At 53.9% G+C, this 22895-nt stretch overlaps 5 protein-coding genes and 1 long non-coding RNA gene across 6 annotated transcripts; 1 reads left to right on the top strand and 5 right to left on the bottom strand.

Moving 5' to 3' along the window:
* Positions 1-5847: 5847 nt before the first annotated feature.
* On the bottom strand, positions 5848-9977 carry LOC126316982 (serine/threonine-protein kinase 4 homolog B-like). Its single transcript, XM_049993013.1, has 4 exons — positions 9723-9977; positions 9414-9591; positions 9120-9318; positions 5848-9042 (listed from the first exon to the last, which is right to left on the bottom strand). The coding sequence occupies exons 1-4, from the start codon at positions 9782-9784 to the stop codon at positions 5894-5896; spliced, it is 3588 nt and encodes a 1195-aa protein (XP_049848970.1). The 5' UTR covers positions 9785-9977; the 3' UTR covers positions 5848-5893.
* A 257-nt stretch (positions 9978-10234) lies between these two features.
* LOC126316981 (stress-activated protein kinase alpha-like) lies at positions 10235-13325 on the bottom strand. Its single transcript, XM_049993012.1, has 4 exons — positions 13085-13325; positions 12868-13021; positions 12722-12788; positions 10235-12625 (listed from the first exon to the last, which is right to left on the bottom strand). The coding sequence occupies exons 1-4, from the start codon at positions 13149-13151 to the stop codon at positions 10274-10276; spliced, it is 2640 nt and encodes an 879-aa protein (XP_049848969.1). The 5' UTR covers positions 13152-13325; the 3' UTR covers positions 10235-10273.
* Positions 13326-13391: 66 nt separating this feature from the next.
* LOC126316980 (uncharacterized) lies at positions 13392-17991 on the bottom strand. Its single transcript, XM_049993011.1, has 3 exons — positions 17786-17991; positions 17405-17685; positions 13392-17231 (listed from the first exon to the last, which is right to left on the bottom strand). The coding sequence occupies exons 1-3, from the start codon at positions 17857-17859 to the stop codon at positions 13444-13446; spliced, it is 4143 nt and encodes a 1380-aa protein (XP_049848968.1). The 5' UTR covers positions 17860-17991; the 3' UTR covers positions 13392-13443.
* A 172-nt stretch (positions 17992-18163) lies between these two features.
* On the bottom strand, positions 18164-19372 carry LOC126316978 (U1 small nuclear ribonucleoprotein C-like). Its single transcript, XM_049993010.1, has 4 exons — positions 19030-19372; positions 18825-18875; positions 18639-18692; positions 18164-18574 (listed from the first exon to the last, which is right to left on the bottom strand). Exons 1-4 carry the CDS (start codon positions 19202-19204, stop codon positions 18204-18206), a joined length of 651 nt encoding a protein of 216 aa, XP_049848967.1. The 5' UTR covers positions 19205-19372; the 3' UTR covers positions 18164-18203.
* Positions 19373-19436: 64 nt separating this feature from the next.
* LOC126316979 (uncharacterized) lies at positions 19437-20221 on the bottom strand. The gene is made up of 3 exons (XR_007556357.1): positions 20164-20221; positions 19781-19975; positions 19437-19681 (listed from the first exon to the last, which is right to left on the bottom strand). It is a non-coding gene; the product is annotated as an uncharacterized LOC126316979 (long non-coding RNA).
* Positions 20222-20281: 60 nt separating this feature from the next.
* LOC126316912 (calcium/calmodulin-dependent protein kinase type 1-like) lies at positions 20282-22847 on the top strand. Its single transcript, XM_049992942.1, has 3 exons — positions 20282-20753; positions 21091-21297; positions 21411-22847. The coding sequence occupies exons 1-3, from the start codon at positions 20683-20685 to the stop codon at positions 22780-22782; spliced, it is 1650 nt and encodes a 549-aa protein (XP_049848899.1). The 5' UTR covers positions 20282-20682; the 3' UTR covers positions 22783-22847.
* The last annotated feature ends 48 nt before the right edge of the window (positions 22848-22895 follow it).

Below are 22895 nucleotides of genomic sequence, written 5' to 3'. Positions count from 1 at the left end.
TCCGCGCGGCGAACGAGGAGGGAGGGGGGTGGGCGTGGTCTGCGCGGAGAGGGGGCGAGAAGGGGGTGGGGCCAGAGGGAGGGGAGAGAGGCGAACGGGGGAGGTGGGGGCGGCCGGTTTGGTGCTAGAAAAAAGGAAAAAGTTCTAATTCTGAATATCACAAATTTTTGTATAGAGCGAATTAAAAATTTAAACTTGCAGGTTTTCATGTGCGAACATATTTTTGCCTGTATAGACAGAGCTTGCTGGGAGCCACGGAGATTCGCGTGGCAGCAGAGGGTTCTGGCGTTGACTGTGGGGAAACGCGTGGGTTGAAGGCACCCCGCAGAGCGGCGAAGCGTAGCGAAGTGCGGACGTTGGACGCAGTTGGACAGGCACCGGGGCGCCTGGTTGCGACAAGTGAGAGGTACGTGTGGCGTGTGGTGGGGCGACGCGGGGCGCGAGCGGTGGAGGACGGCTGCGTCGAGAGCGGAGGCGTGTGTGAGAGTGCGCGTTTGTGTGTGGGCGTGGATGTGGATGCGTGTGGGTGTTGGCGTGTGTGTGTGCGTGTGGGGAGTTGGTTGAGGGCGCGCGTCCGTTGGAGGGTGACAGTTGGGGACCTCTGCTCCGGCGCGGAGAGCGCGGGGCTAGTTTGCGAGCGGTAGTGTGCTGACGCGCGAGGGAGTTAGCGCTTTTTTGGAGAGCGTGTGGGAGTTTTGGGGGAGGAGCAGCGAAGTTTGGACAGGTTTCTCCGAGTGTTTGGCAGGGAGAGAGAGGGTCTGCGTGGTTCGAGGACAGGATGAGTCGGGAGGGTCAAGGAGCGGATTGGTCGAGGAGGCGGGGAGCGAGGGCGCGGTCGCGCCGTTCGCCGGCGAGAGTTGGGAGTGGAGAGAGAGAAGCGGGGTTGAGGACTTTTGGGTTGATGGACGAGGTGATTTACGCCCGAGGGGAGCGGTTTGAGGGCGATTCGGCTGGGTCGCAGGTTGAGCGCTTGGGGCTTTACCAGATTTTGGGGGAGGCGCAGCAGGCGTCGTCGGGGAGTCAGTTGTTGATGGAGGGGGCGGTGGATGGGTTGTTGGGTGAGTTGATGGGCGAGCAGGAGGGTGGTCGAAGGGTTCGCCTGATGTCTCGAGGCGCGGCGGCGAGTTTGGAGTCTGCGGGGTCTGGAGGTGCGGCTGAGGACGACAGCGTGCCGTACGGAGGGGGACAAGTCGAGTTGTCTTCGTCCGCGAGGGGTGCCTTCCGCCAGCCGTCTCGGTTCGACTGGAAGTACCTGTTGGACGGGATGGCGGAGCACCAGAGCGAGTCGTCGAAGATGGAGTGCCTGAATGAGTTGTGCTGCTTGCTGGGGATGATGGTGGAGGGTCAATCGAACGGGTTTAGGGTGGACGATTTCATGCCGCATTTGGTGCGCATGTTGAATTCGGAGTACAACCCGGACCTGGTGTTGGCGTCTTGTCGGGCGCTGACGTACCTGCTGGAGGCGATACCGGGGTGCGGGGCGAAGTTTATAAGTTTTGGGGTGGTTGGCGGGATTTGTCGCCAGTTGGAGAGCATGATTTACGACGAGATCAGGGACCAGGCGGTTCGCCTGCTCGCGGGTCTATGCGAGTACAGGGCGACTGCCATGCACGTGTTGAGGAGTGGGGGGTTGCGGGTGATCTTGCAGAACCTGGATTTTTGTTCGTCGCACGTGCAGCGCTTGTCGGTGGGTACGGCTGCGAAGATGCTGAGATACGCGCAGTCTGAGTGTTGGGAGCAGGTAAGCGGTGCGATTGCGACGCTGGTGACGTTGCTGCAGTATGAGGACAGCAGTTTGGTGAAGGAGGCGTGTTTGTGCCTTTGCCACGTGGCGGAGAGGTTTTTTCACGAGAGAGAGAAGCTGGGAGCGTTGGTGGAGGCGGGCGCGGTGGGGCAGTTGCTGCAGAACATCACGGTGGAGGAGGGAGGGGGGTGCGAGGCGAGCGGGGAGCGACAGTTGATAGTGCGGTTGTCGATTCACTGTTTGGGGTTGGTGTGCAAGGCGCTGCCGGAGGTGGCGGAGGAGATGTTTTCGAACCAGGGGCTGGTGAGGATTTTGGGACGGCTGTTGTCGGGGGGGGTGGAGATGGCGAATTTGGACGCGTTGCCGAGCGAGGCGGGTGCGAGGTGGTCGTTGGCGGCGAGCAGGGAGAAGAGGTGGTACTTGCACGACTTGGCGTACTTGGTGGACTCGGTGTTGCCGAGGTTGCCGGAGGGGATGTCTCGGTGGGTGCGGGGGGAGGGCGAGCAGCGGGGTGGGTGGTTGGAGGGAGAAGAGGACCGGAGGTCGAAGTTGTTTCGGGAGAATTCGGAGTTGTCGTACGAGTTGTGCTTGAACACGTTGAGCCAGCTGTTGGAGTTATACGATTCGCAGAGTCAGGTTGCGACGAGGCGTCGGTTGCTGTCGGCGATTAGTAAATGTATTTTAGCGATGGATGGGTGCGCGCTGAGTCGTCTGATAGACAAGGTTGATTTTTCCGGTTTTTTGTGTCGGTTTTTGGTTTCGGGGGATTTGAACACGACGATGATTGGGTTTTCGCTGGCGAGAGAGTTGATGGAGAAGTTGCCGAAGGTGTTTGTGGAGTTGTTCCGGCGAGACGGGACGTTGAGAGAGATGGAGGCGCTGATAGAGGCGCGAGCGGAGAGGAGCGAGCGGGAGTTGGCGAGGGGGGAGAGGGGGGCGGAGTCGAGTTGGTTTGAGGAGAGGCGCGGTGGGGGAGTGGCGAGGCAGTGCGGAGAGGAGTCGTTGGAGGAGGGGTGGTCGTGGGGGGCGGGGGGCGGAAGGGCGGATCGGCGCCAGGTGGCAAGGAGGAGGTGGGCGAGGGCGGAGGAGGGGAGGAGGAGGGGAGGGGTGGCGGGGGCGCGGGGTGGGTTGCTGTTGGGGGAGGGGCGGTTTGCGGGTGGCGGGGCGGGGGAGGAGGAGAGCGGGGTGGAGTGTGTGGAGGAGGTGTGCGAAGAGAGGAGCGCGTGTGTGTCGTCTGTATGGGGGCCGGTGTCGGGTTGTGGGAGTGAGAGGCGTGTGTGGGGAGTGGGTGGGAGGGGTGAGTTGTGGGGGGAGCGCGAGGGGGTGGAGGGGGGGTGGAGGGAGGCGGTGTGCGAGGCGGTGGCGTTGAGGTCGAGGTACTTTGCTGGGTGCGAGGGGAGGAGTGGTCAGTTGGAGCGTTTGACAGGTGTGTCGGAGGAGTTGATGCGCAGGGCGAGGGAGTACGAGGAGTGCCCGTCGGAGGGGGGTTTGGGGGGTTTGTCGAGTGAGTTGGAGAGGGTGGGGGAGTGTTTGGTGGAAGGGGTGACGACGCACGAGTTTGTGGAGAGTCGGTTGTGTGTGAGTTTGGTGTACTATTTTTTGGTGAGTTACAGGGGGGGGAGGGGTGGAGCGGGGGGGAGGGAGGCGGTGAGGAGGAAGGTTGGGGCGTGGAGGGAGGTGTTTTGCGGGGGGAGGTTGGAGGGGGAGTCGGTGGAGCGGTTGTTGTTGGGGCACGTGCAGAGGGGGTTGTCGGTGTTGGAGCAGGTGGATTTGGAGGAGTTGGACGGGGTGTGGAGGGTGCAGCCGAGGGGTGGGGTGTGCGGGGCGAAGCAGCGCGCGCCGGCGTGGACGACGTTGAGGTTGTTGAGAGAGGAGGGGGAGGGGGGGTTGCCGGGAGTGGGGGAGGGGGGGGGTGGCGTTGAAGGTGAGGTTGGACTTGACGGTGGAGGGGTTGGAGAGGTGTGTTTGGAGCGTGTTGGAGGGGTTGGAGGAGGAGGGGGAGAGCGGGAGGAGGGGGGAGGAGGGGGGGGAGAGGCCGAGGTTGAGTTTGAGCGTGGAGGGGGTGGAGTTGAGCGATCGGTACAAGGCGTTGTGCGAGTGCATGGGGGACGTGGAGGGGGTGAGGGTGGTGAGGTACAGGTTGGCGGGGGGGTGGGAGAGTGAGTTGGGGTGGGAGAGTGGGTTGGAGGGGGTGTTGGAGGAGGGGGGTGGGGGTGGTGGGGAGGAGTTTGTTTGGAGAGGGGGGGGGGAGGGGAGAGAGGAGGGAGAGGGTGGAGTTGATGTTGGTGTTGAGTCAGATTTTGCACGAGTTGAACGAGGAGGGGAGGGGGATGGGGAGGGGGGCGTTTTTGAACAAGAAGTTGACGGTGAGGGTGGCGAGGCAGATGAGGGAGTGGGAGAGGGGGGGGGTGGCGTGCAAGTGGAGTAGAGAGGTGGTGTACCGGTGTCCGTATTTGTTTTCTTTGGAGTTGAGGAGGTGGTGTTTTAGGGCGTGGTTTAGGAAGGGGCCGAGGTGTGTGGTGGGGCAGGAGAGGCAGGCGTCGAAGAGGAAGGTGAGGTTGAGGAGGGGGAGCGTGTTGGAGGACGCGTACGCGGTGTTTGCGGAGTTGAAGGGGGAGGGGATGGCGGTGTTGGACGTGGAGTACGCGGACGAGGTGGGGACGGGATTGGGGCCGACGTTGGAGTTTTTTACGTTGGTGTCTTGGGAGTTTCAGAGGTCGGATTTGGAGATGTGGGTGTCGGGGGAGGGGTTTGCGGTGCACCCGGGTGGGTTGTTTCCGAGTCCGTTGTCGCCGGGGAGTGGGGAGCGAGAGAGGAGGGTGTGCGAGCATTATTATCACTTGGGGATTTTTTTGGCGAAGTCGTTGCTGGACAACCGGATGTTGGACTTGCCGCTGAGTCGGGGGTTTTTGAAGAGGATGCGTGGACAGAGGCTGACGTTAGGAGACGTGGAGCCGTTTTACCCGGGGTTGGTGTCGAGTTTGAGGGAGTGGAGTGGGTTGTTGGGGCGCGTGGAGGAGTGGCGTCGGGTGGCGTCGGAGGAGAGTGGGGAGGAGGGGTGGTGGGCGAGGGAGTCGCTGGAGCGCGCGAGGGCGGAGATAGAGGGGATGTGGCTGGACTTTACGTTGTCGGGGTACGGGGAGTTGGTGGCCCGGGGGTCAGAAAAGTGCTTGACGCTGGATAACTTGGGCGAGTACGTGAGAGCTTGTTTTGGGGCGATAGCACAGCACGGGGTGGAGCGTCAGTTTGCGGCGGTGAGGGAGGGGTTCAGCACGTTGGTGCCGATTCAGAACCTGCGCGTGTTCATGGTGGAGGAGTTGGAGCAGTGTTTCAGCGACGCGGCGGTAGAGGACCGGCACTGGGAGAGGGAGGCGATAGCGGAGAGTTCTCGATGCGAGCACGGGTACACGGAGAAGAGTCGCGTGGTGTCGTGGATGTTGGACATCATTAGCGAGTTTGGGAGGGAGGAGAGACGGATGTTCCTGCAGTTCGTGACGGGATGTCCTCGACTGCCGCCGAACGGGTTTCGCGGGTTTTCTCCGAAGTTGACGTTCGTGCGAAAGGACCCGGAGCGGAACCACTCGCCGGACGAGTACCTGCCAAGCGTGAACACATGCTTTTTGTACCTGAAGATTCCGGAGTACTCCTCGGCGGAGGTGCTGAGGGAGAAGCTGCGGGTGGCGATGGAGCACGGGCAGCGGGGGTTCTCTCTGTCGTGAGGGGAGAGGGCGGGGGAGGGGGGGGAGCAAGGCGTGAATGGGATGTAGATTTGCGGCTATATATAGAGACACAAAGAGGTGGGTGGCGTTTTTTTTTAGTTTTTCGGTGGTTGGTTGTTTTATTGGTTGCTCGGAGGGAGGGCGAGGTGTACGTGGGGGCGGTGTGTTGGTGCGGGTGGGGGGGTGGCGTTTTTTTTTTGAGGGCGGGCGGTTTAGTTGTGTGGTACAGGTTTTTTTTTTTGGGGGCAGGTGGTTAAATTGTGTGGTAGAGGGCGTTTTTCGGGGGCGGGTGGTTAAATTGTGTGGTAGAGGGCGTTTTTTTTGGGGGGGGAGGCGGTTAAATTGTGTGGTTGGAGGGCGTTTTTTGAGGGCAGGTGGTTTTATTGTGTGGTACAGGTTTTTTTTTTTGAGGGCGGGTGGGTTGTATTGGTCATGGCGCGGGTGGGCGGAGGTGTTGGAGGGTGAAGTGCGGGTGGGAGGTCATGACGGCGAGTCGGAAGGGGCCCTCGATGAGCGGGTCGAAGGTGGCGGGCATGAGCAGGTAGTGTCCTGAGGCGAGGTGCCACTCGACGGAGATTTCGGCGGAGACGGAGAAGGAGGATTTTTGGACTAGGTGCTGGCGCATGAACTGGAGGTCGTCGGTGTGCGGGCAGTCGGGGGGGAGGGAGAAGAGGTAGAGGCCGGCGTGAGGGAGGAGTCCGGGGCGCGTGTTGGGTCGGTTGAGGAGGAAGGTGCAGGAGGACTCGAGTTGGAGGTGGAGGGTGAATTTGGGGTTGGAGAGCCAGGAGGGTCCGTGTTTGAGGGAGCCGCCGCAGGAGTTGGAGGAGAGGGACCAGGAGCTGGAGAGGTCCTTGACGAGGAGAGTGCTGTCGAGAGTGGCGTGTTGGAAGGTGCAGTGGGACATGTAGATGAGTTTGTAGTCGGCGGCGACGTTGGGGAGGAGGGTCATGGGGACGATGAGGAGCGGGGCGTCGCGCTTGACGGAGAGGGTGGGGGTTTCGATGCGGGGGAAGCACATGAAGGGGGTCATGTGGACGAGGTTGGAGAGGCTGAGGAACTTTAGTTTTTGAGAGGGGAGGGAGTCGAGGCAGAATATGGCGAGGCCGATGGAGGGGAGGGAGGAGGAGAGGGAGTTGAAGGAGAGTTGTTCGGTGTTTTCGTGTGCCTGTTCGAGGCGGACGATGAGGGAGGAGTCTTCTTGGGGGACGAGGAGGTACTGGGTGTTCATGCGCCAGGTGGGGTGGGAGAAGGAGCCGCCGGCGGTGAGGTCGGGGGTCCAGGATCCGGTGGTGGAGAAGTAGGATTGGGGGGAGTGCATGGGGAGGAGGGAGAGGCAGTTTTGTGTGGAGTAGAGGGAGACGACGAATTCTGAGCAGACGCCGGGACTGAAGGTGCAGGGGAGTAGGACGTAGTTGCCGGGTTTGAGGGAGACGACGCCGATGATTTCCTTGCGCTTGATGAAGGCCTTGGTTTGCGCGATGAGTTGGGAGATGGAGAGGTAGTTGTGGATGGTGGGGTGTCGCTTGAAGATGTAGAAGCCGATGAAGATGGGTTGTTTGGTGGTGGGTTGAGGGGGCCTTCTGCGGAGGGAGGGGGACTTGTTTTTGCGGGTGCTGATGATGACGGTGAAGGTGATTTGTTTTTTGACTAGGAGTTGGTAGGTGGGGTTTTGGACCCAGTCGACGTAGTTGATGCAGCCGCCGGAGAGTTCGGGGGTCCAGTGGCCGTGGAGGGCGCGGGACCAGAGTTCGGGGATGGGTTCGAGCGAGAAGGTGTCTCGCTCGCTGACGCAGGTGAGGGTGAAGGTGGCGATGTGACCGGGGTGGTAGGAGGCGGGGATGAGTATGTAGGTGCCGGGGGCGAGTTGGAGTCGTCCGGTGGAGAACTCGGAGTTTCTTCTGAAGCGGACGGTGTCTTGGTTGACGAGTTGGGAGAGGCTGATTTGGAGGAGTTTGTCCTTGCTGTCGGAGCGGATGACGTAGCAGCCGATGTGTTCGAGTTCTTGGGAGGACTGAGACAGGAAGATGTAGATGGTGGTGGGTTGGCGAACGACGAGGCGCATTTGCGGGTTGGAGCGCCAGGTGGGGTGGTTGATGCAGCCGCCGGAGCTGGAGATGGTCCAGGAGCCCTTGCAGACGACCTGGTACATGGGCGGCGCGGGCTGAATGGTTAGCTTGGCGTTCAGGTTGAAGGTGCGGAGTTCGAAGGTGAAGGGGATTCTGGAGGGGGTCGTCGCGTCGGCGATCCAGAACTGCGAGAGGACGGGGACGGCGATGTACTTGTAGCGCGGCTCGAGGTAGGAGGGCGGGTGGGTCTCGAGGGAGGTCCTCTTGGAGGACGGGATGGAGACGGTGAGGCCGTAGCTGGGCAGTTCGGGGAGCTTGCATATGGCGCCGTGAACTCGCACGAGGTGGAAGCCGAAGGAGGCCTTGACGCGCGAGTCGTTGAGGTGGATGGCGAAGGAGCAGTGAGTGGGTTCCGCGAAGGAGAGGATGTATTGGGGGTTGTTGCGGAAGGGAATCAGGCCTTCAGCGAGACAGGACCAGGCGCCTTCGTAGCGCTGCGTGCGTACGGGCAGAGAGTCCGGAGCGAGGTTGAGACTCGGCAAGGCGGACGCGGAAGACCTGCGGTTGTGGGCGTTGGAGGGAAGCCGAATGGATGCCAATTGGTCCCAGTCCAGCACCGCGGGCGCGGGTACGTCTGTGATTGCTGTGCACGCGTGGTCTTCGGAGTTGACGATTCTGCCGTTGTGCTGCACTTTGATCTTCATCTTAGGCGGGCTTTTGGCGACTCGGAAGGCTAAATACTTGGTGTCCTCCTTCGTTCTCAGAATCGACGAGGACCTGCAAATTCGGCTGACTTTTGGCGACGCCGCTTGGTCGCTGAGGCCCTTGAGCAAGTCTTCCGCGCACCGCTCGACCATGCGCGCCAGGTCCTCGACCGAGTCCATGTCAACGGCGTTCTGGGCCGGAGCCTCCTTTTCGTGCTCCTCGAGCAGCTCCACCACTTGCGTGCCCCTGCTCGCCTCGCTCTTGAGCATGTAGACGTTGTCGCCCTCCACGGTGTCGAAGCGGATGTCCGCGTTCAGCACGTCCGACTCGTCGAACAACAGGTTCGGGCTCGAGCAACTCTGTTTCTTCACCTCCTCGAGAGCCTTGTTCAAGTTCCCGTACCTCTCGATCACCTCGAGCGCCGCCTCCACCAACTCCGCCAGCGCCTCCTCGCTCGACTTTTCGATGAACGCGTGGTTGATCAGCTCGCTCGCCCTCGGCCTCTCGGCCGAGACCGGGTTCAGGCACTTCGTCACGAAGTCGTTGAACTCGGGCGACCAGTGCTCCTCGTGCATCAGCTTCGGCATCGGGTTGTTCCCCAAGATGAACAGCGCGCGCATCGGGTGCAGGTCCGCGTACGGCGGATTCCTCTCCGCCATTTCGATCGCCGAGATCCCCAACGACCATATGTCCGCTCGGTAGTCGTACCCGGTCTCCCTTATCACCTCGGGCGCCAAGTAGTACGGGGTCCCTATCACCGTCTTGCAGCACGTCTCGTCCTTCAGCTCCCTCGCGATCCCAAAGTCGGCTTTTTTCGCGCAGCGCAAAAAAAAAAAAAAGTTAGCAAAGCGCGCGAAGCGCGAAGACCGACCCCCTGCGACGTACCCAGCTTCGCCTTCCCTTCTATGTTCAGCAGCACGTTGTGCGGCTTGATGTCTCGGTGCATCTGGTTCCTCTCGTTCAGGTATATCAGCGCCCCCAAAACGTCTCTGCAGACCGCCGCGATTTGGGACTCCCCCAGCGTCAGTCCCGTCAGCGCCATGGCGTCGTTGACGCTGCCAACTTCGAAGTACTCCATGACGATCTTTCGGGCGCAGTTCGACGCGATCTCGGTTAGAGAGAGAGAGAGTGCACACACACACACACCAAAGCTCGCGTCGCGTGCGACGCCTCGCGTACCATCATGGCGTCCCCCTGGTAATAGGTCCCATAGTATCGAACGATGTGGGGCGACGAGCATTTGCTCATGAACTCGATTTCGCGACGAACGTCGCCTTGGACGTTGGAAAGTATCTTCTTGATGGCGAGAATCTGACTCGTCTCTCGGTGTCTCACCTTCCACACTTCTCCGCAAGAACTTAAAGAGGGGTGGGTCAGTGCTCCGCGGGAGAGGAGAGAGGGGGTGGAGATCGTAGGCGGTGACGGAACGTGCGTTCCTTTCCGCCGCTGTACCGCGTCTTCCCGTGCGCCGCCCAGCGCTGTACCTACCCGATTCCCAGCAATTCGATGAATTCGAACACGTCGGCGTCCGCATTTTTCGTGGACTCCATAGCTCGCGGGGCGACGGACGCACGGACCGATCGCGGAGCAGAAGAGGAGGGGCAGCTGATGCGGTGCCAAGAGAGCGCGTTTTCCGGTCGCCGATGCAGCGGCTGGACCTTCTTTCCGTATTGCAGCAGCAGTGGCGGGCGAGTGTTGAGAGCCCCCGTGCGCGCGAAAATTCAATGACGCTTTCCCCTGCGCCAAAACCGAAAGAGAGAGAGAGTCGCAAATTATCTAGAGAATTATCAAAAATAATAGACTGTCGCTCGCACGGCGCGAGCTCGAGACGGCTCCCCCCCGATAGACCCCCGAAGCGCGCAACGCGACTCCCCCCCCCCCTTTTGGGAACGACGATGGGAGCCAGGAGCGTTGGAGAGCGGAGGGCTTCTCTCTGCGCCCACGCAAAAAATGCGATGACGTTTTTCTGTACCCCCCCCCGAACTGAAAAAGAACGCGCATCGCCTAGAACTGTCAAAAATACACAGAACACTTGTTATTCACAGCGCGGGCCTGCGGCGGCCCTCTTTGACGGACTTGGACCTGTAACGCGGCACCCTTCTTTGAGAGCGATGAGGAGACCCGCCGCGAACGTCGTAGCAAGCTTTCTCCGGGGGCAGGCGGCCGTCCCACTGGGCGCGGTCCTTTTCGTACTCCAACTTCGAGAGGCTCAGCAGCTGAAGCGCCTCGGGGGCCTCCGGTCTGAGCGCGGGGTCCTGGTCCCACAGCCTCGATATGAGGGAAGACAGGCACTGAGGCACGTTGTCGGAGATCGTCGGCCGAGCGTTGAACTTGCAGGCCTTCAGCAAAATAGCCAGGTCTCCCATCAGGTGGTACTCCTCATAAGGGTGAACGTATCGGCCGGTGGCGGTGCGGTTGAGGAGCTCCCAAAGCGCTATGCCGAGAGCGTAGACGTCCGACTTCGTGGTGAAAGACTCGCATTTGTACAGCTCCGGGGCGATGTAGGAGTAGGTGCCCCTCATCTTCGACAGAGTTGACAGGTTGCTGTTGGTGTTGAGTCTGGAAAGTCCGAAGTCGCCGAGCTTGCAGTGAAAGTCCTGGTCTATGAGGAAGTTCGGGGTTTTCAAGTCCCTGTGCAGAATGCAGGGCCGCGCCTGGTGCAGCACCGCCAGTCCGGAGGCCATCTCGACCGCGATAGAGAAGAACAAGTCCCAGCCGAAGGACATGTCGCTTCGAAGTATGTCGTAGAGAGACCCGTTCGCGCAGTATTCCATCATCAATATGAGCCCGTCGGTAAGACAGGCACCGCGAAACTGAACGGTGTAGGCGGAGCTAAGCGAGACGATGATGCCGAACTCCCTTTTGAACGCCTCCACGTCCGCTGGACCCAAGTCACAGCAGGTGCGAAGCCTCTTGAGCGCGACCTGCTCGCCGCGATATGTGCCGAGGTAAACGTCCCCGTTGGCACCGGACCCGATCTTGTGCATCCAGCAGATCTCGTCCAAGTCGAACTCCCAGTCCACCATGTCCTCCAGTTCGCGAGAAAGCGGCGACGAACGGTCAGAAGACGACAAATCGCCCGCAGATTCGTCTCCTATCGCCCTCTCCGCGTCGCTCATACAAATCAGAGACATCGACCTCGCCTCCTGCGAGCGGGCGGAGCCGAGAAAGCCAGAGACCGCTCTGGAACAACTGTCGCCGTCCTGGTCGCTTTTATCCGATTCGAGCCGGCCCTTCGACTCGTGACTCCTTGTCTTTCTGTGCACAGAACTACAATTTCGCGTCTTTATTGTGTGAATCAACGTATTCCTCAAAACCGTTCTCTCCTGCAGGGCCTCCAGCTGCCTCAACATCGACGTCTTCCTCAACAGAACCGCCGGTGACATCAACGCGCAGTCCTTGTCCAACGTCATCAACTTCATGATTCGCTCCCTCTCTTCTTGGTCTCGCCCCAACTTGTACCTGACGAGCTGCTCCATCGTCAGCTCCGGCAACACCGCCAAGAACAACCCATTCGACAAACACGCCCGCGTGCAATGCAACAAATCGTGCCGCTCCAGCCACGACTTCAACTCCCGCGCGTCTTGCAGCCACTGCAACAACTTCTTCTGTCCCCTCTCCTGAGCCACGTCGCAAACCGTCTTTCCAGAACCGTTCCTCACCTCCAAGTCTGCCCCGTTCTCCGCCAAAAACCTCACCAACGAATCCCTACCCAACCGCACCGCGTAAAACAGCGGCGTCTCCCCCTCCAAACTCCTCGACTCCAGCAACTCCGCGTACCTCCTCAGCAACAGCGAAGCCAGCACCAACTTGGCGCTCGGGTTGAACGTCACCGCGTGCATCGACGTCTCCAGGTGCGCGTTCACCCTCCTAACATCCGCGTGGCGAAACAAAAATAAAAGCATGTAGTTAATCGCCTTCACGTGGTCAAAGCGCTCGCAAAACAGGTGAAACGGCGTGTTCTGGTGGCGTCCAGCCGCGTTCACGTCCACCTTCGGGTGATTCAGCACCGCCGACAACAACGACAACGCCTCGTCAGTCCACTTCCTCCTCCGAAGCAAATAATGCAAAAACGTGTCCTTCTTCGACGCGTCCACCGGACTCGAAATCTCTATCTCCTTCAACTCGGACAGCAACCGATTCAACTCCTTAAACTGATTCAACCTCAACAACACCACAAAATCTGACATTCTCAGCGACTTGCAACCAATCTCTCTCAACAACGTCCACCTCGCTCCTCTCCCCAGCACCCTCCTCAAACACACCACCAAACGAAACCTTCCGGAATCCACGCTCCTCTCCCCCAGACCCCTCAAGTCAAACCAACCATCCAACCTCTCAGGGTACACTGGAACCTCCGACAACGACACGACAAACCGACCTATCTCCTCCTACAAAAAAAAAAAGAAAAAGAAAAGCAAACGAGTGAATCCTTTGGACCCGCGCGCTCTGCCCTATCAACGCGCAATCCTCCCACTTCTACCTACATCTACCTCCGAGATGCTCGCATTTCTGCACACGCACGAAATCTTGCTCACCGTCGAATCCAACCGACTTTCAAAAAAAAAAAAAAAAAAAAAAAAGCTCAGCCACCAAATCTCTCCATCCACCCAACACAAAAAAATTCGCGTACAAAACCAACTTCTCTATGTGCGACCCTATCCTCCACACCGGATTCAACCCTCCCACCGACCTCGTCCTCCTCGAGCTCTTGCCCGCCCGTATCCTCAAGTACGGACTGTGCATCCGGTGCCCCCCCCCAAACTTCAAGTTTCGGGCCTCCACCACTTAAAAAAAAAAACCGTCAAACGTCAACGAACGCGCCACTCTCGCAAAACCTCACCACGCACCCTCCACGTTCAACTTGTACTCGCCTTCCAGGCGGTGCGCCTCTTTGCATGCGATCCACTCCCCCATGCTCGGCAATAGATTTCGCGAGAAAACACTCCTGCAATCATCAACGGACGAACGCCACCGTTCAACATCTGTACTCCCAACGGGGAGAATAACGTCGACCGCAACAACGAAAACCAACTAGAGACAACGGCAAAAAACGGAGGAATGCAGCCCACAAAGAGAGCAAAACTGACTGCTAGACCTAGAGCGAGGAAATCGCGAGAATTCGAAAAATAGATGCGAGAAAAAAAAATGTGTCTAGCCCGCGTAACACCACCTGTGGAAATGTATACAATTATTACATAAAAACGAATCAGCAAAGCCCAGCCAAACGACGACAAATTCGAGAAAGCGGCTGAAAGGTGCACTTCTCAATTTCTTCGAGGATGACAGAACCAACCTGGTCAGAAGTAATGGGAACCTTGAACGGATTGTGCATTTCAAACGGCAACAGACTCAAAAAGGGGTAATCGCACCCAAGCTCAAACTCGACGAGAAAGGCTCTGCACGTCACCGCATTGCTGAACCGAATGCCAAACCGGACGCCGGGAATCGGGAGAAGCCGCGATTCAGAGATCGCGGGAGAAAACAGCAGCCACGTGTCCAGCTGGTGGAGCTCTCGAATCAGGTCCAAGATGCGACCGACTAAAGTCAGTGTGTCGGAGATCACCTGGAACGTGAGATAAGCAGGACAGGGATAGAAAGAAGAATAAGATTCCAGCAATTTGGACACGACGGAATAGTCGAATATGCGCTCCGGAGAAAGAACGCAATGCAATCGGATGGACTGGAGACGACACGGGTTACTCAAATAATCCGGATCGCAAAAGGACGACGATGGCAACGGAAGCGCGACGGAGTGGTCAGCCAACAAAAATTCAATATGAATAGCCTGCTGACAAGTAAAGCACAGGCGTACGTTTCGAACCTCGTTCGAATGAATCAGATGCCATCCAAGTCCACTCGCCAGAAAATCTTCTTGATTTGACAGCTGCCGAATTTGAGATAGAAGCGATTCTATGCGAGACACAAACTCCACATTCGCCTTGAGCCTCAAAGTCGCGTGGCCACATCTTTCGGTGACACAGTCGTCCAAAGTTCCCGACTGACTGACGAGCGGAGACGCAAGGAGACGCTGAATAGACATGTTGGTCTCGTCTGCCATCCTCGTCGAATTCAAAAGTGTCAACGTTAAATTTTGATCGTCAAAGACGGATCGATCGACCTCGTTCAAAGACGATTCGACCCTCGACAAACATTCACGAGCCGAGCTCAGAGAGTTCTGTAACATCGCCTGGATCCTTTGCTCAATAGATCTGCCCAGCACTTTGTCATGGAGCCGAATCTTTGCAACCAACTGACACAGCCGTTTCAACTGTCCAAAGTCCTGTCTAGAACCATGACGCCTCAAAACGTCCGTCAAAAACTCGCGCATTCGACCATCTGATTCCATACATAAACGGCGACACCTCTCATCCATCTCACTGACTCGGTCCTCGCTCTCGCGACTTGTCTCTTCCAATTCTCTGTACCAGTCTCCATATAACTTCAATTCTGGGTCTGAGCGAAAGATGGTGCACAAACGGTCGTAATCGGTTTTGGGCACTGAGACGCGCACCCCAATCGATGGACGGCGATACATCGTCGTGTCCAAAAAGTGAATCCCAAGCTGAGATAAAAACTTTGTCCATGTCATTTCACACCATTTCAAACCAAACGATTCACCCCTTGAACGTTCTGGCGGAACGCTCGTACCCGCCCCAATACTCTCAGACTGATACGGCGTCCTTAATATCGTCGGTGTCGACGCCATCAATTTGTCCAAATCCTGCTGTTGACCCGTCATCGTCATCTCTGCCGGCTCGTCGAAGAGTTGGCGATCTTCTTCCTTTTGACAAGACTCTGTCAAAAAATCCAAGTATTGGTCGTCTTGTTCGCCCCTCGACACCCCCTCCTCCCTCACGTTCTCCCGGAGCCTCTCCAATAGCTCCAACAACGCCGACTTCTTCAACGGCTGTTGCGTCGCCTCCGCCGGGGCGGCTCCCCCGCTCTCGTCCTTCAAATGCTTCAACTGGAACAACAGCTTCTCGTTGGACAACTCCCCCTCTTTGGGGTCGTCCAAATGCGCCAAATACCTCGTGTCCTCGCTCAAAAATTGACGCAGACGAGCTCCATGCATGCCGGTCAATTCATACAAACTAGACCCGTTGTTCCAGGACATCGACATGGATAGCTGCTCCTCTCTATTCAACCCGGTCTGAGTGAGCACCGAATCTTCTGTGCGAAAATCTCTTGTCTCCTCCTTCCATAAAAACTCGGGCGCGTCTTCTTCAAACGCTGGCAGCTTGGCCCCCTCTTCGATCTCTTGCCATTTCGCGTCGCTCTCCCCACCGCGGCGTGCACTCCTGTTCGATTCGGTCAAAAACCCTCCGCTACGACCGGTTTCTTCGTCCTGTCGGCAATCTGGCGCGGGCAAATCGCCCCTCCCGACCTCTTTCTTCAACTCGTCCACCCGAACAACATCCCCGAAAAACTCCGACTCGCCGGGCGCGCCCCTCCTCGCCCCTCCGCCTGCCGACAACTCTTTTCCCACGACAGACCGATCCGCGCTGCGGCGCGAACTGGCACCCGATTCACGCGCTCGACCGTCGGCTAGCGGCGTGAAATTGCACACGCTCGATTTGAGCGTCTCTGTCAAACTATGAGAAGGATTGATCCTCACCGTGTGGGACGGGACACTGCTGCTCGTGCTACTCTCAATTTCCACCGCCTCTTGGTTCGAACATAAAGATTCCAACTTTCTCGCACCCACATCCTGAGAATAGTTAGTAGAAACAAACTGAAGCTTGTCCAGCTCAAGCGAAGACGCCCTCCCCTTCCCAACGGACTGCGACTCTTGTCCGGACAAACTTTCCACGCTCAAACCCCCCCTTTGCTGCTCCAATTCGGAGAAGGGCCTCGGCTCTTTGTTCGACCTGAAAAGAGACATCCGGCGCGTCTTGTTCTGCAAATCTAAATCATCTCCCGGTAAAGGCTTGCATGGAGACAGTTTGGACGAAAACGGCTTAAGACTCTTGTCTTGCACCGACGACGTCAAATTTTCTTCCACGCCAGTCGTGTCCGAAAACGGACGCGCCAAAATCTGACCAAAATCACTGCGAGTCTCCTCCATCTCGTTCCCCAAACCAAACACCAACGTATGATTGCCATCTAGACCTCCCCGGCTCGACGGCGCGTCGCGCCCTTTACCCACTCTGAAAGACGCTTCACCGCAAAACTTGCTAAGCGATTTGTTCACCAATCCCCGACCGTCAAAACTAAAACCCCGACCATCGTCACTCTGCTCCTCTTCCTCCATTGGACACACACAACAGTCATCCAGACCACCTCTAACCAATTTGTCCAACTCCTCATGGCCGTCAGAACCAACCTGTAAAAAACGCCTCTCTATACCCTTCTCGCTTCCACTCTTCAGCCGCCCCCTCCTTTCTTGAGACATGTCGGGCAAACCGTCACTCCCATCGTCCGCAATCGCCATGATCTTCCCCACATCTGTCATCGTCACATCCATCGTCCAAGACGACCTAGAATGCCCACTCTGAGACGCCCTCCTATCCAACGTGCGATCGTCTTCCCCATATTCCAAATAGACCTCTCTCTCCGTACCAGCGCCCAAACCCTCTCCAGGCCCCCCACACCCATTCGACGCATCTTGTGCGCGCGTGGACAAAATGCCACCCCAGTTGGATCTCGTTTCATCCATGGACTGTGGATATCGACGCGTCGACATCAGCGTAAAATCATCCCTGTCCTCAGAACGCTGTTGAGCGACCGGCTCCGGCTTAAACGCTTCGTCGAAGTACGACTGATAATTCAAATTCGTACTAGAATAAACCGCGGACATCTCCTTATCCGCATAACCCTGTCTATACAAACGCTGACCAGAGTTCAACCGAGATGCTCCAGACTGCAAGGAATCAGCAGCCACCTCATCCAACTCGGCCCCTGCACCTCTAAACAAGCCAGGTCTTCCATCTCGTCTAGAGCCGCAAAGAGCGGCTCTTATCGGGGATACACACCCACCAAATGGCGATAACACACCTACTCACTGCGTCAGCACGCCCACCGGCCTGAAACCCCCAATAAATCTATGCCTCACTATCAAGATAATGCGCACCCCCCCGCAAACCCCGCCCACTTGAGGCAAACACAAGACCTGGTACGACACATGCAAATACACCATATACACACCACATACAATGGACTTTGCGTACTTTTCGATTTTTTCTTGACCGACGGCGTCTGCTCCCTGCTAGATCTTCTCTTCGAATTCTCTCCTCTATCGGCATCCAGGTGTTCGGAAGGAAAGGACTCCTCGCCCCTTTTCTCAGAGGCGCAAATTTGTTCCTCCGGCCGCCTCGGGGTAGTCGGCGCGAAAAACCTCCGCTCCAGCTCACTTTCTGGCGACACCAGATAGCCGTCTTGGTTATAGTGGTGAATTTGCGTCGACGAAGAAAAACTGACGCGCCTATTAGACGACATTCCCCTTGTTTTTCTAGATACATAAAATTCTGAGTTTCTCGTGCATCGAGATTTGGAACGAAAAAGGCACTAAAAAGCCATTCGCCCCTATCAAAAGAAAAAGCGGGACATACTTGCGCTCTGTCTCAGATCTTGCTAGAGCAATCATATTGCTTAAATTTTCATAGTTTTCTTTTGCACTCTCCATGGCACTTGATCTAATAGGCCCCTTTCCTTAAATGTCGAAAAAGACTCAGAACAGAAGAGATATCATGTGGCACTGAAAAAATGCCCTTAGCAGGATCGAGGTTCGTCGAGAGACTGCCACAAAAAAAAACCTTTGCAATTTAGCCTGCTACACATATTTAACGGCTAGAAAAAAAACGTTTAAAAAAGTGAGGGGTTAATAGAGTGAGTGTTTTGACCTCTCTGATTGCTTCAAACGTCGGCCATGGACGTCTTACGTAGATAGAAAGAAAACAGATCTTTGAAGCAGGTTTTCTGCTGCTTACATTAAATTACGGGGGCATTTTTGGATTTGACAGGAAATTTTCAACGATGAAACGGAAGAATAGGAGTATAATTGTTACTGTATCCGAGATTGGCGGTACTATTGCTATTAACGTAATTCATGTTATTTCCTTGATCCTCACGATTAAATCCACCCATGTCGCCACATGACCCATTAAAGCGGTCGCCGCTTCTTTCTTGTCGAATCCCGTCTTCATTCATCCCTTCCTGTCTTTGTTCGTGTCGATCGTCTCTCCCGTCAGAATTCCGATTATACATTTCCATGTGTTCGTCTGGAAGAATGTGTGCGTCGCGCGAATCTTCCCAGTGTTCGGCTCGAGCACGCTCATCCTTAAAGTTTCGGTCGTTTCGATTTCCTGTGCTTCTGAACTGAGGGGGCATTGGCATTGTATCTTGAAGAGGATTTCAGTAAAGGAAAAGGTGGGGAAAAAACGGCCGACCAACTCTTACACGTACTTGGAGGAAATACAGGAGCCATCAAAAATGCGTTCGACGGGAAAGCGTACTGGCCTGTTCAAACACAAAACCGAGTCAGTCGAAAGACAGGGCCGGATGGGAAAAGTACGTCAATTTTCGAGGACATGATACGGACGTGTACATTGGACACATCTGTTATGTACACGGTACACACAATATACGAACCAGATGGAACTCTTCCAACAAAGGGCATAGGAGGGAAAGACATAGCCTCAACTAGATATGGGTAATGGAGTCAGGTCAGAGCGCACTCTGGTTTACAGCATCGTCAAATAACTCTCCTTAACAAGGTGAAGGTAAAAAGCCTTTAAAAGTGTGCGTCATAAACAATTGGAAAGTTATTCAGGAAAATCAACTGCTTCCAACATACCGCCTAATGCTTCATAGAGATTTGGCTGTTCTTCGCGCTGTCTGTCAGGATTAAACTGTTCATAATAGGCTAATACAGCGGCCCTGTGTTTATTACCCTTGATGTGCGACTTCCTGACGGAAGTCGAATCATGGGTCAAGAAAGTATCACAGTAATCGCAGTAGTACTTTGGCATTCAACAGAATGTATGTAGGGTGTGTAACAGACAATGAAGTAAAAAAAATCAATGATACTACAATATATTATAATCTAAAAAAAAAGGGTGTCGGTCGACTATGAAGAAGATATCAGCTGTATCGATAGCATTTGAGAAGGAGTAGAAGTGAAGCTTTCTGTCTAATGAAAACACATGCTACAGCCTTGACTTGTAAATTTCTCGGTCATACATAAAACAAAATTGAGCGAAAGATAGCTAAAAATTTTTTATTGCGTTATCAGAGAAAAATGGTAGAGAGGGCTGAAAAGAGGGGAAGGGGCATTAAAGGGAGAGAAAGGACTTAATAGTCTTCGTCATCAAATATACCAAATGACATATCTGCACCTTCGTCTTCAGATTCTTCCTTCTTCTTGCTTTCGGCCTCAGGTTCTTTAGATTCAGCAGATTCGGCCGGGACTTCCGTGGGCGCAGACACAGCAGCACTACTAGGAGAAGCTAATATTTGAAATTTTAGTAATGATGGTCGCGAATAGAGGAATATATAATATAGATAAAAGTTTGTAAAGTTTTCTTCAATGTGTTAATGGCACGTACCTCCTACACTGAAAATTAACGAATCAATCGTCACAGACTGAAGGGCTCTATTAAATAGAGAAATCCAGTATGGCTCAACTGTTATTTTTGCTGCATTCAATAAAGCCAAAAGTTTTGCCTCTGTGATAGAAATGCCGCAATCATGTAATATTAAAGAGGCATATGAAATTGCGCGTTCTGACTGGCCCGCCGTAGCTAGCGATTATCGAAAAAATCGCGAATCAGAGAAAAAATCAGCGGTAATAAAGAGTTAGTGGAAGTGCTTATAAGTATAAATGAGAGGTACAAAGTGCTGAAAGAGACTAAAATTTGCAGGAATCAATCAAAATGAATTTATCATCGCCTTCGATTCTACGGTTCAAAGTATCCAAAGTATAACTTACACATGATTTCCAGTTTTCCTCTTGCGGCTTTGAGAATAATAAAAGTGCCGACCGAGATGTAGATCGAATATAGATATAAAATTATTTAAAAAATTTTTTTTTGAGATATCCGAGAAACATATTCTAATGTCCGCGATCAAAGGGCGCCGGGAAATTCATTATTTCATACATAGCACTTTTGAATTATACAAAAGCAAATAAGCTAAAAAATTCTCAAGGACTTCCTGCATCAAAGAGAGAGCATGTGGAAGTGAAATCATAGACACGAGAAACAAATTCAAGCACATCGTAGATAGGCCCATTGAACTGACTCTTGAAAGCGCTATTGTGACATGGCCAAGGAGAACACAAAAGTTTTGTGCAAGTTGAAGGCATTATGTTATAACAGATAAGTTTTTTTTTTAATGAAAATTTAAAATTTTAGATATAAGCCAAATCAACGTTAGCAAATAAAATTAGCTACACATGTACAATTATAAGACTCTGTCATCTGTATAGCAACAACCTTTACTCGTGATTATGGCAGTCATCCCTGGTGCTAAGAATTATTCCTATTTAAAGGATTATCATGTAGGCAGAGAACTCGGAAGGTATGACCGTGATGCAGCAAAGTTAATGCAGTGAAATCAGTGCGACACAATTTTGCATACGAATGAAGTTTCATTTGATATAAGCACATGATATCCTTGTTGATTTGAAATGTATATAGTGAGGGAGTATTTTTGTTTTTTAGCGTTATTAGAGCTCTATTTTTTTTCTGGGAGCAAAAAATAATTCCTACTTGATTCGGTGAGCAAAGAATATCCGTGAACCAAGCTAGCAGTCGCTTTGAAGTTATAGCATCCGGAAACATTATCCCAATAGGAGAAGGAGTCGCTAACATGTCAAATTTCTTGCATATGCGCGAAATACACAAAAAACAAACAGTGGAAATTTTTCGGTGGTAAAATGTGTGAAGAAGAAGCGTACCAACGAGGAATATGCTGCAAAAGTTATACAGTGCAGCAGTCAGTCTGAAAAGTCAGATGTGCTACAAGAAGTGCAGGTTATGAGAGAAGTACAGGGTCATCCTAAGATTATTCAATTGATAGATATCTATGATACGAAAGATGAAGCGGTGCTTATATTAGAGCTGTACGTATGAGGCGCATTTGATACTGTTGTTTAGAAGAGAGAGCTATTGCACACGTGAATCTGTCAACAAACCTTCTCCATTGAGAAAGGCTGACACTAAGACTGTGATGAAGGGTGAAAGGAGGTGAATTGTTTGACAGGATTGTCGAGAACAAGTATTACAGCGAGAGGCATGCGGCGCAATTGATTTATCAAATAGCATCTATAGTGAGCTATTTGCACCAGAAAAATATTGTGCATCGTGATTTGAAGCCAGAAAATCTTTTGTTCGAGGATAAGAAGTCCGACACGTTGAAGCTGTGCGATTTTGGATTGGCGAAGAAATTGGAGCCAGGTGAGGTATTACACGAATTAATGGGATCTATGATGTATCTTGCGCCTGAAGTGTTGGAATTTGGAGGTTATGACAGAACTGTTGATATGTATAGCATCGGCGTCATTTTGTACATCCTGTTGTGTGGATATCCGCCGTTTGAAAGAGAAGCAGGAATTGTGGATTTAGAGTTTTTATCGCCTGATTGGGATGGGATAGCGGATTCTGCAAAGGAATTGATATCGAATTTGTTGAGCAATGACCCATCGAAGCGTCCGACCGCTGATGAGATGTTGAAGCATCCGTGGGTACTAGGAAAAAGAACGACTGATAAGACATTGAATCAGACGATTAGGAAGATGGCGATGTTTAATACGGTTAGACGTCAGCCCGGAATGACTATGCGTCGGAAAGATGCCAACACCAAAAAGCCTGTATTTAACATTTTTGATGCACCGTCATCCAACGAAGAGAATTTGGAGCCTGGAGAAAAAGAGCAGCTTATGCAATCAACAAATTCGAAGAAAGATTTTTATGAAGGCGTTGAGGTGGCACCTCTCGATAGAACATCATCTCGTCAACGATCTGACGCATGTGTGCCTTGCAGCGACTCTAATCCTTCGGTTATGACTGAGGTGAAGAAAGATCATGGTACATCCCCATCAGGTAGACGAGTAAAAAATACGTTGTCAAGCGATAGGGCGCCGAATCTTTCGAAGAAGAAATCCCCTGGCTCGTCGAAGAGGAGATTTGCTGACCTGCAAGAACAAATCAAGCAAAAGGATCAAGAATTGAAATCAATGCAGGAGGCGTTGGCGCAGATGACTAACAATTACAGCATGGCAACGCAAACAATTGAAGCGATGCAAATTGAACTAAAGAAGAATAACGAACACAAATCCTGTATAAATGCAAGGGTGGAGTTGGAGAAGAATTACCAGGGGGCCTTGGAGAAGATCAGGAAGTCAGAGGAATTTGCGTCTAAATGTCAGCAGGAGAAGGAAATGTACGAGAAAGAGCTATTAGAGGTCAAGCAAGACTTGAACCGAAGAGTTTTGAAGATAAATGTCGAGACTATAGTGGCAGATAGACTAGAGAGCAAGAAAATCAAAGAGCTGGAAGCTCAAATCAAAGAGCTAGAAGCTCAATTGGAAGAGATGAAGAAAATCTGAATCTTAAAATACCTTTTGAAGCGAATAAAATAGTGTGTACGGCGTGTATTATACGGCAGAACATAGTGCATAGCGTGTATGAGGGTTGTGTATGTACTATAAGGGGGAATTTG

The sequence above is a fragment of the Schistocerca gregaria genome, unplaced genomic scaffold (genome assembly GCF_023897955.1).
Source record: "Schistocerca gregaria isolate iqSchGreg1 unplaced genomic scaffold, iqSchGreg1.2 ptg000615l, whole genome shotgun sequence".
In the NCBI taxonomy this organism is placed as follows: Eukaryota; Metazoa; Arthropoda; class Insecta; order Orthoptera; family Acrididae; genus Schistocerca; species Schistocerca gregaria.
The sequence above is the reverse complement of the archived record's forward strand: the minus strand, read 5'-3'. Positions and strand labels throughout refer to the sequence as shown.

Bases quoted from the DNA above. Each gene is read 5' to 3' on its own strand.
- LOC126316912 (XM_049992942.1), top strand. From the start codon at position 20,683: ATGGCAGTCATCCCTGGTGCTAAGAATTATTCCTATTTAAAGGATTAT. The intron at 20,754-21,090 runs GTATGACCGTGA...AAAAACAAACAG, and splicing joins GTAGGCAGAGAACTCGGAAG to TGGAAATTTTTCGGTGGTAA. The intron at 21,298-21,410 runs GTACGTATGAGG...ACTGTGATGAAG, and splicing joins GCGGTGCTTATATTAGAGCT to GGTGAAAGGAGGTGAATTGT.
- LOC126316982 (XM_049993013.1), bottom strand. From the start codon at position 9,784: ATGGAGTCCACGAAAAATGCGGACGCCGACGTGTTCGAATTCATCGAA. The intron at 9,592-9,722 runs GTAGGTACAGCG...CCCCTCTTTAAG, and splicing joins ATCGAATTGCTGGGAATCGG to TTCTTGCGGAGAAGTGTGGA. The intron at 9,043-9,119 runs GTACGTCGCAGG...GCGCGAAAAAAG, and splicing joins AGAAGGGAAGGCGAAGCTGG to CCGACTTTGGGATCGCGAGG.
- LOC126316981 (XM_049993012.1), bottom strand. From the start codon at position 13,151: ATGGGGGAGTGGATCGCATGCAAAGAGGCGCACCGCCTGGAAGGCGAG. The intron at 13,022-13,084 runs GTGCGTGGTGAG...TTTTTTTTTAAG, and splicing joins GTACAAGTTGAACGTGGAGG to TGGTGGAGGCCCGAAACTTG. The intron at 12,626-12,721 runs GTAGGTAGAAGT...TTTTTTTTGTAG, and splicing joins CGAGCATCTCGGAGGTAGAT to GAGGAGATAGGTCGGTTTGT.
- LOC126316978 (XM_049993010.1), bottom strand. From the start codon at position 19,204: ATGCCAAAGTACTACTGCGATTACTGTGATACTTTCTTGACCCATGAT. The intron at 18,693-18,824 runs GTTCGTATATTG...GTGTTTGAACAG, and splicing joins TGTTGGAAGAGTTCCATCTG to GCCAGTACGCTTTCCCGTCG. The intron at 18,575-18,638 runs GTACGTGTAAGA...ATCCTCTTCAAG, and splicing joins GGCTCCTGTATTTCCTCCAA to ATACAATGCCAATGCCCCCT.
- LOC126316980 (XM_049993011.1), bottom strand. From the start codon at position 17,859: ATGGAGAGTGCAAAAGAAAACTATGAAAATTTAAGCAATATGATTGCT. The intron at 17,686-17,785 runs GTATGTCCCGCT...TTATGTATCTAG, and splicing joins AGATCTGAGACAGAGCGCAA to AAAAACAAGGGGAATGTCGT. The intron at 17,232-17,404 runs GTACGCAAAGTC...CGCAGTGAGTAG, and splicing joins GGTCAAGAAAAAATCGAAAA to GTGTGTTATCGCCATTTGGT.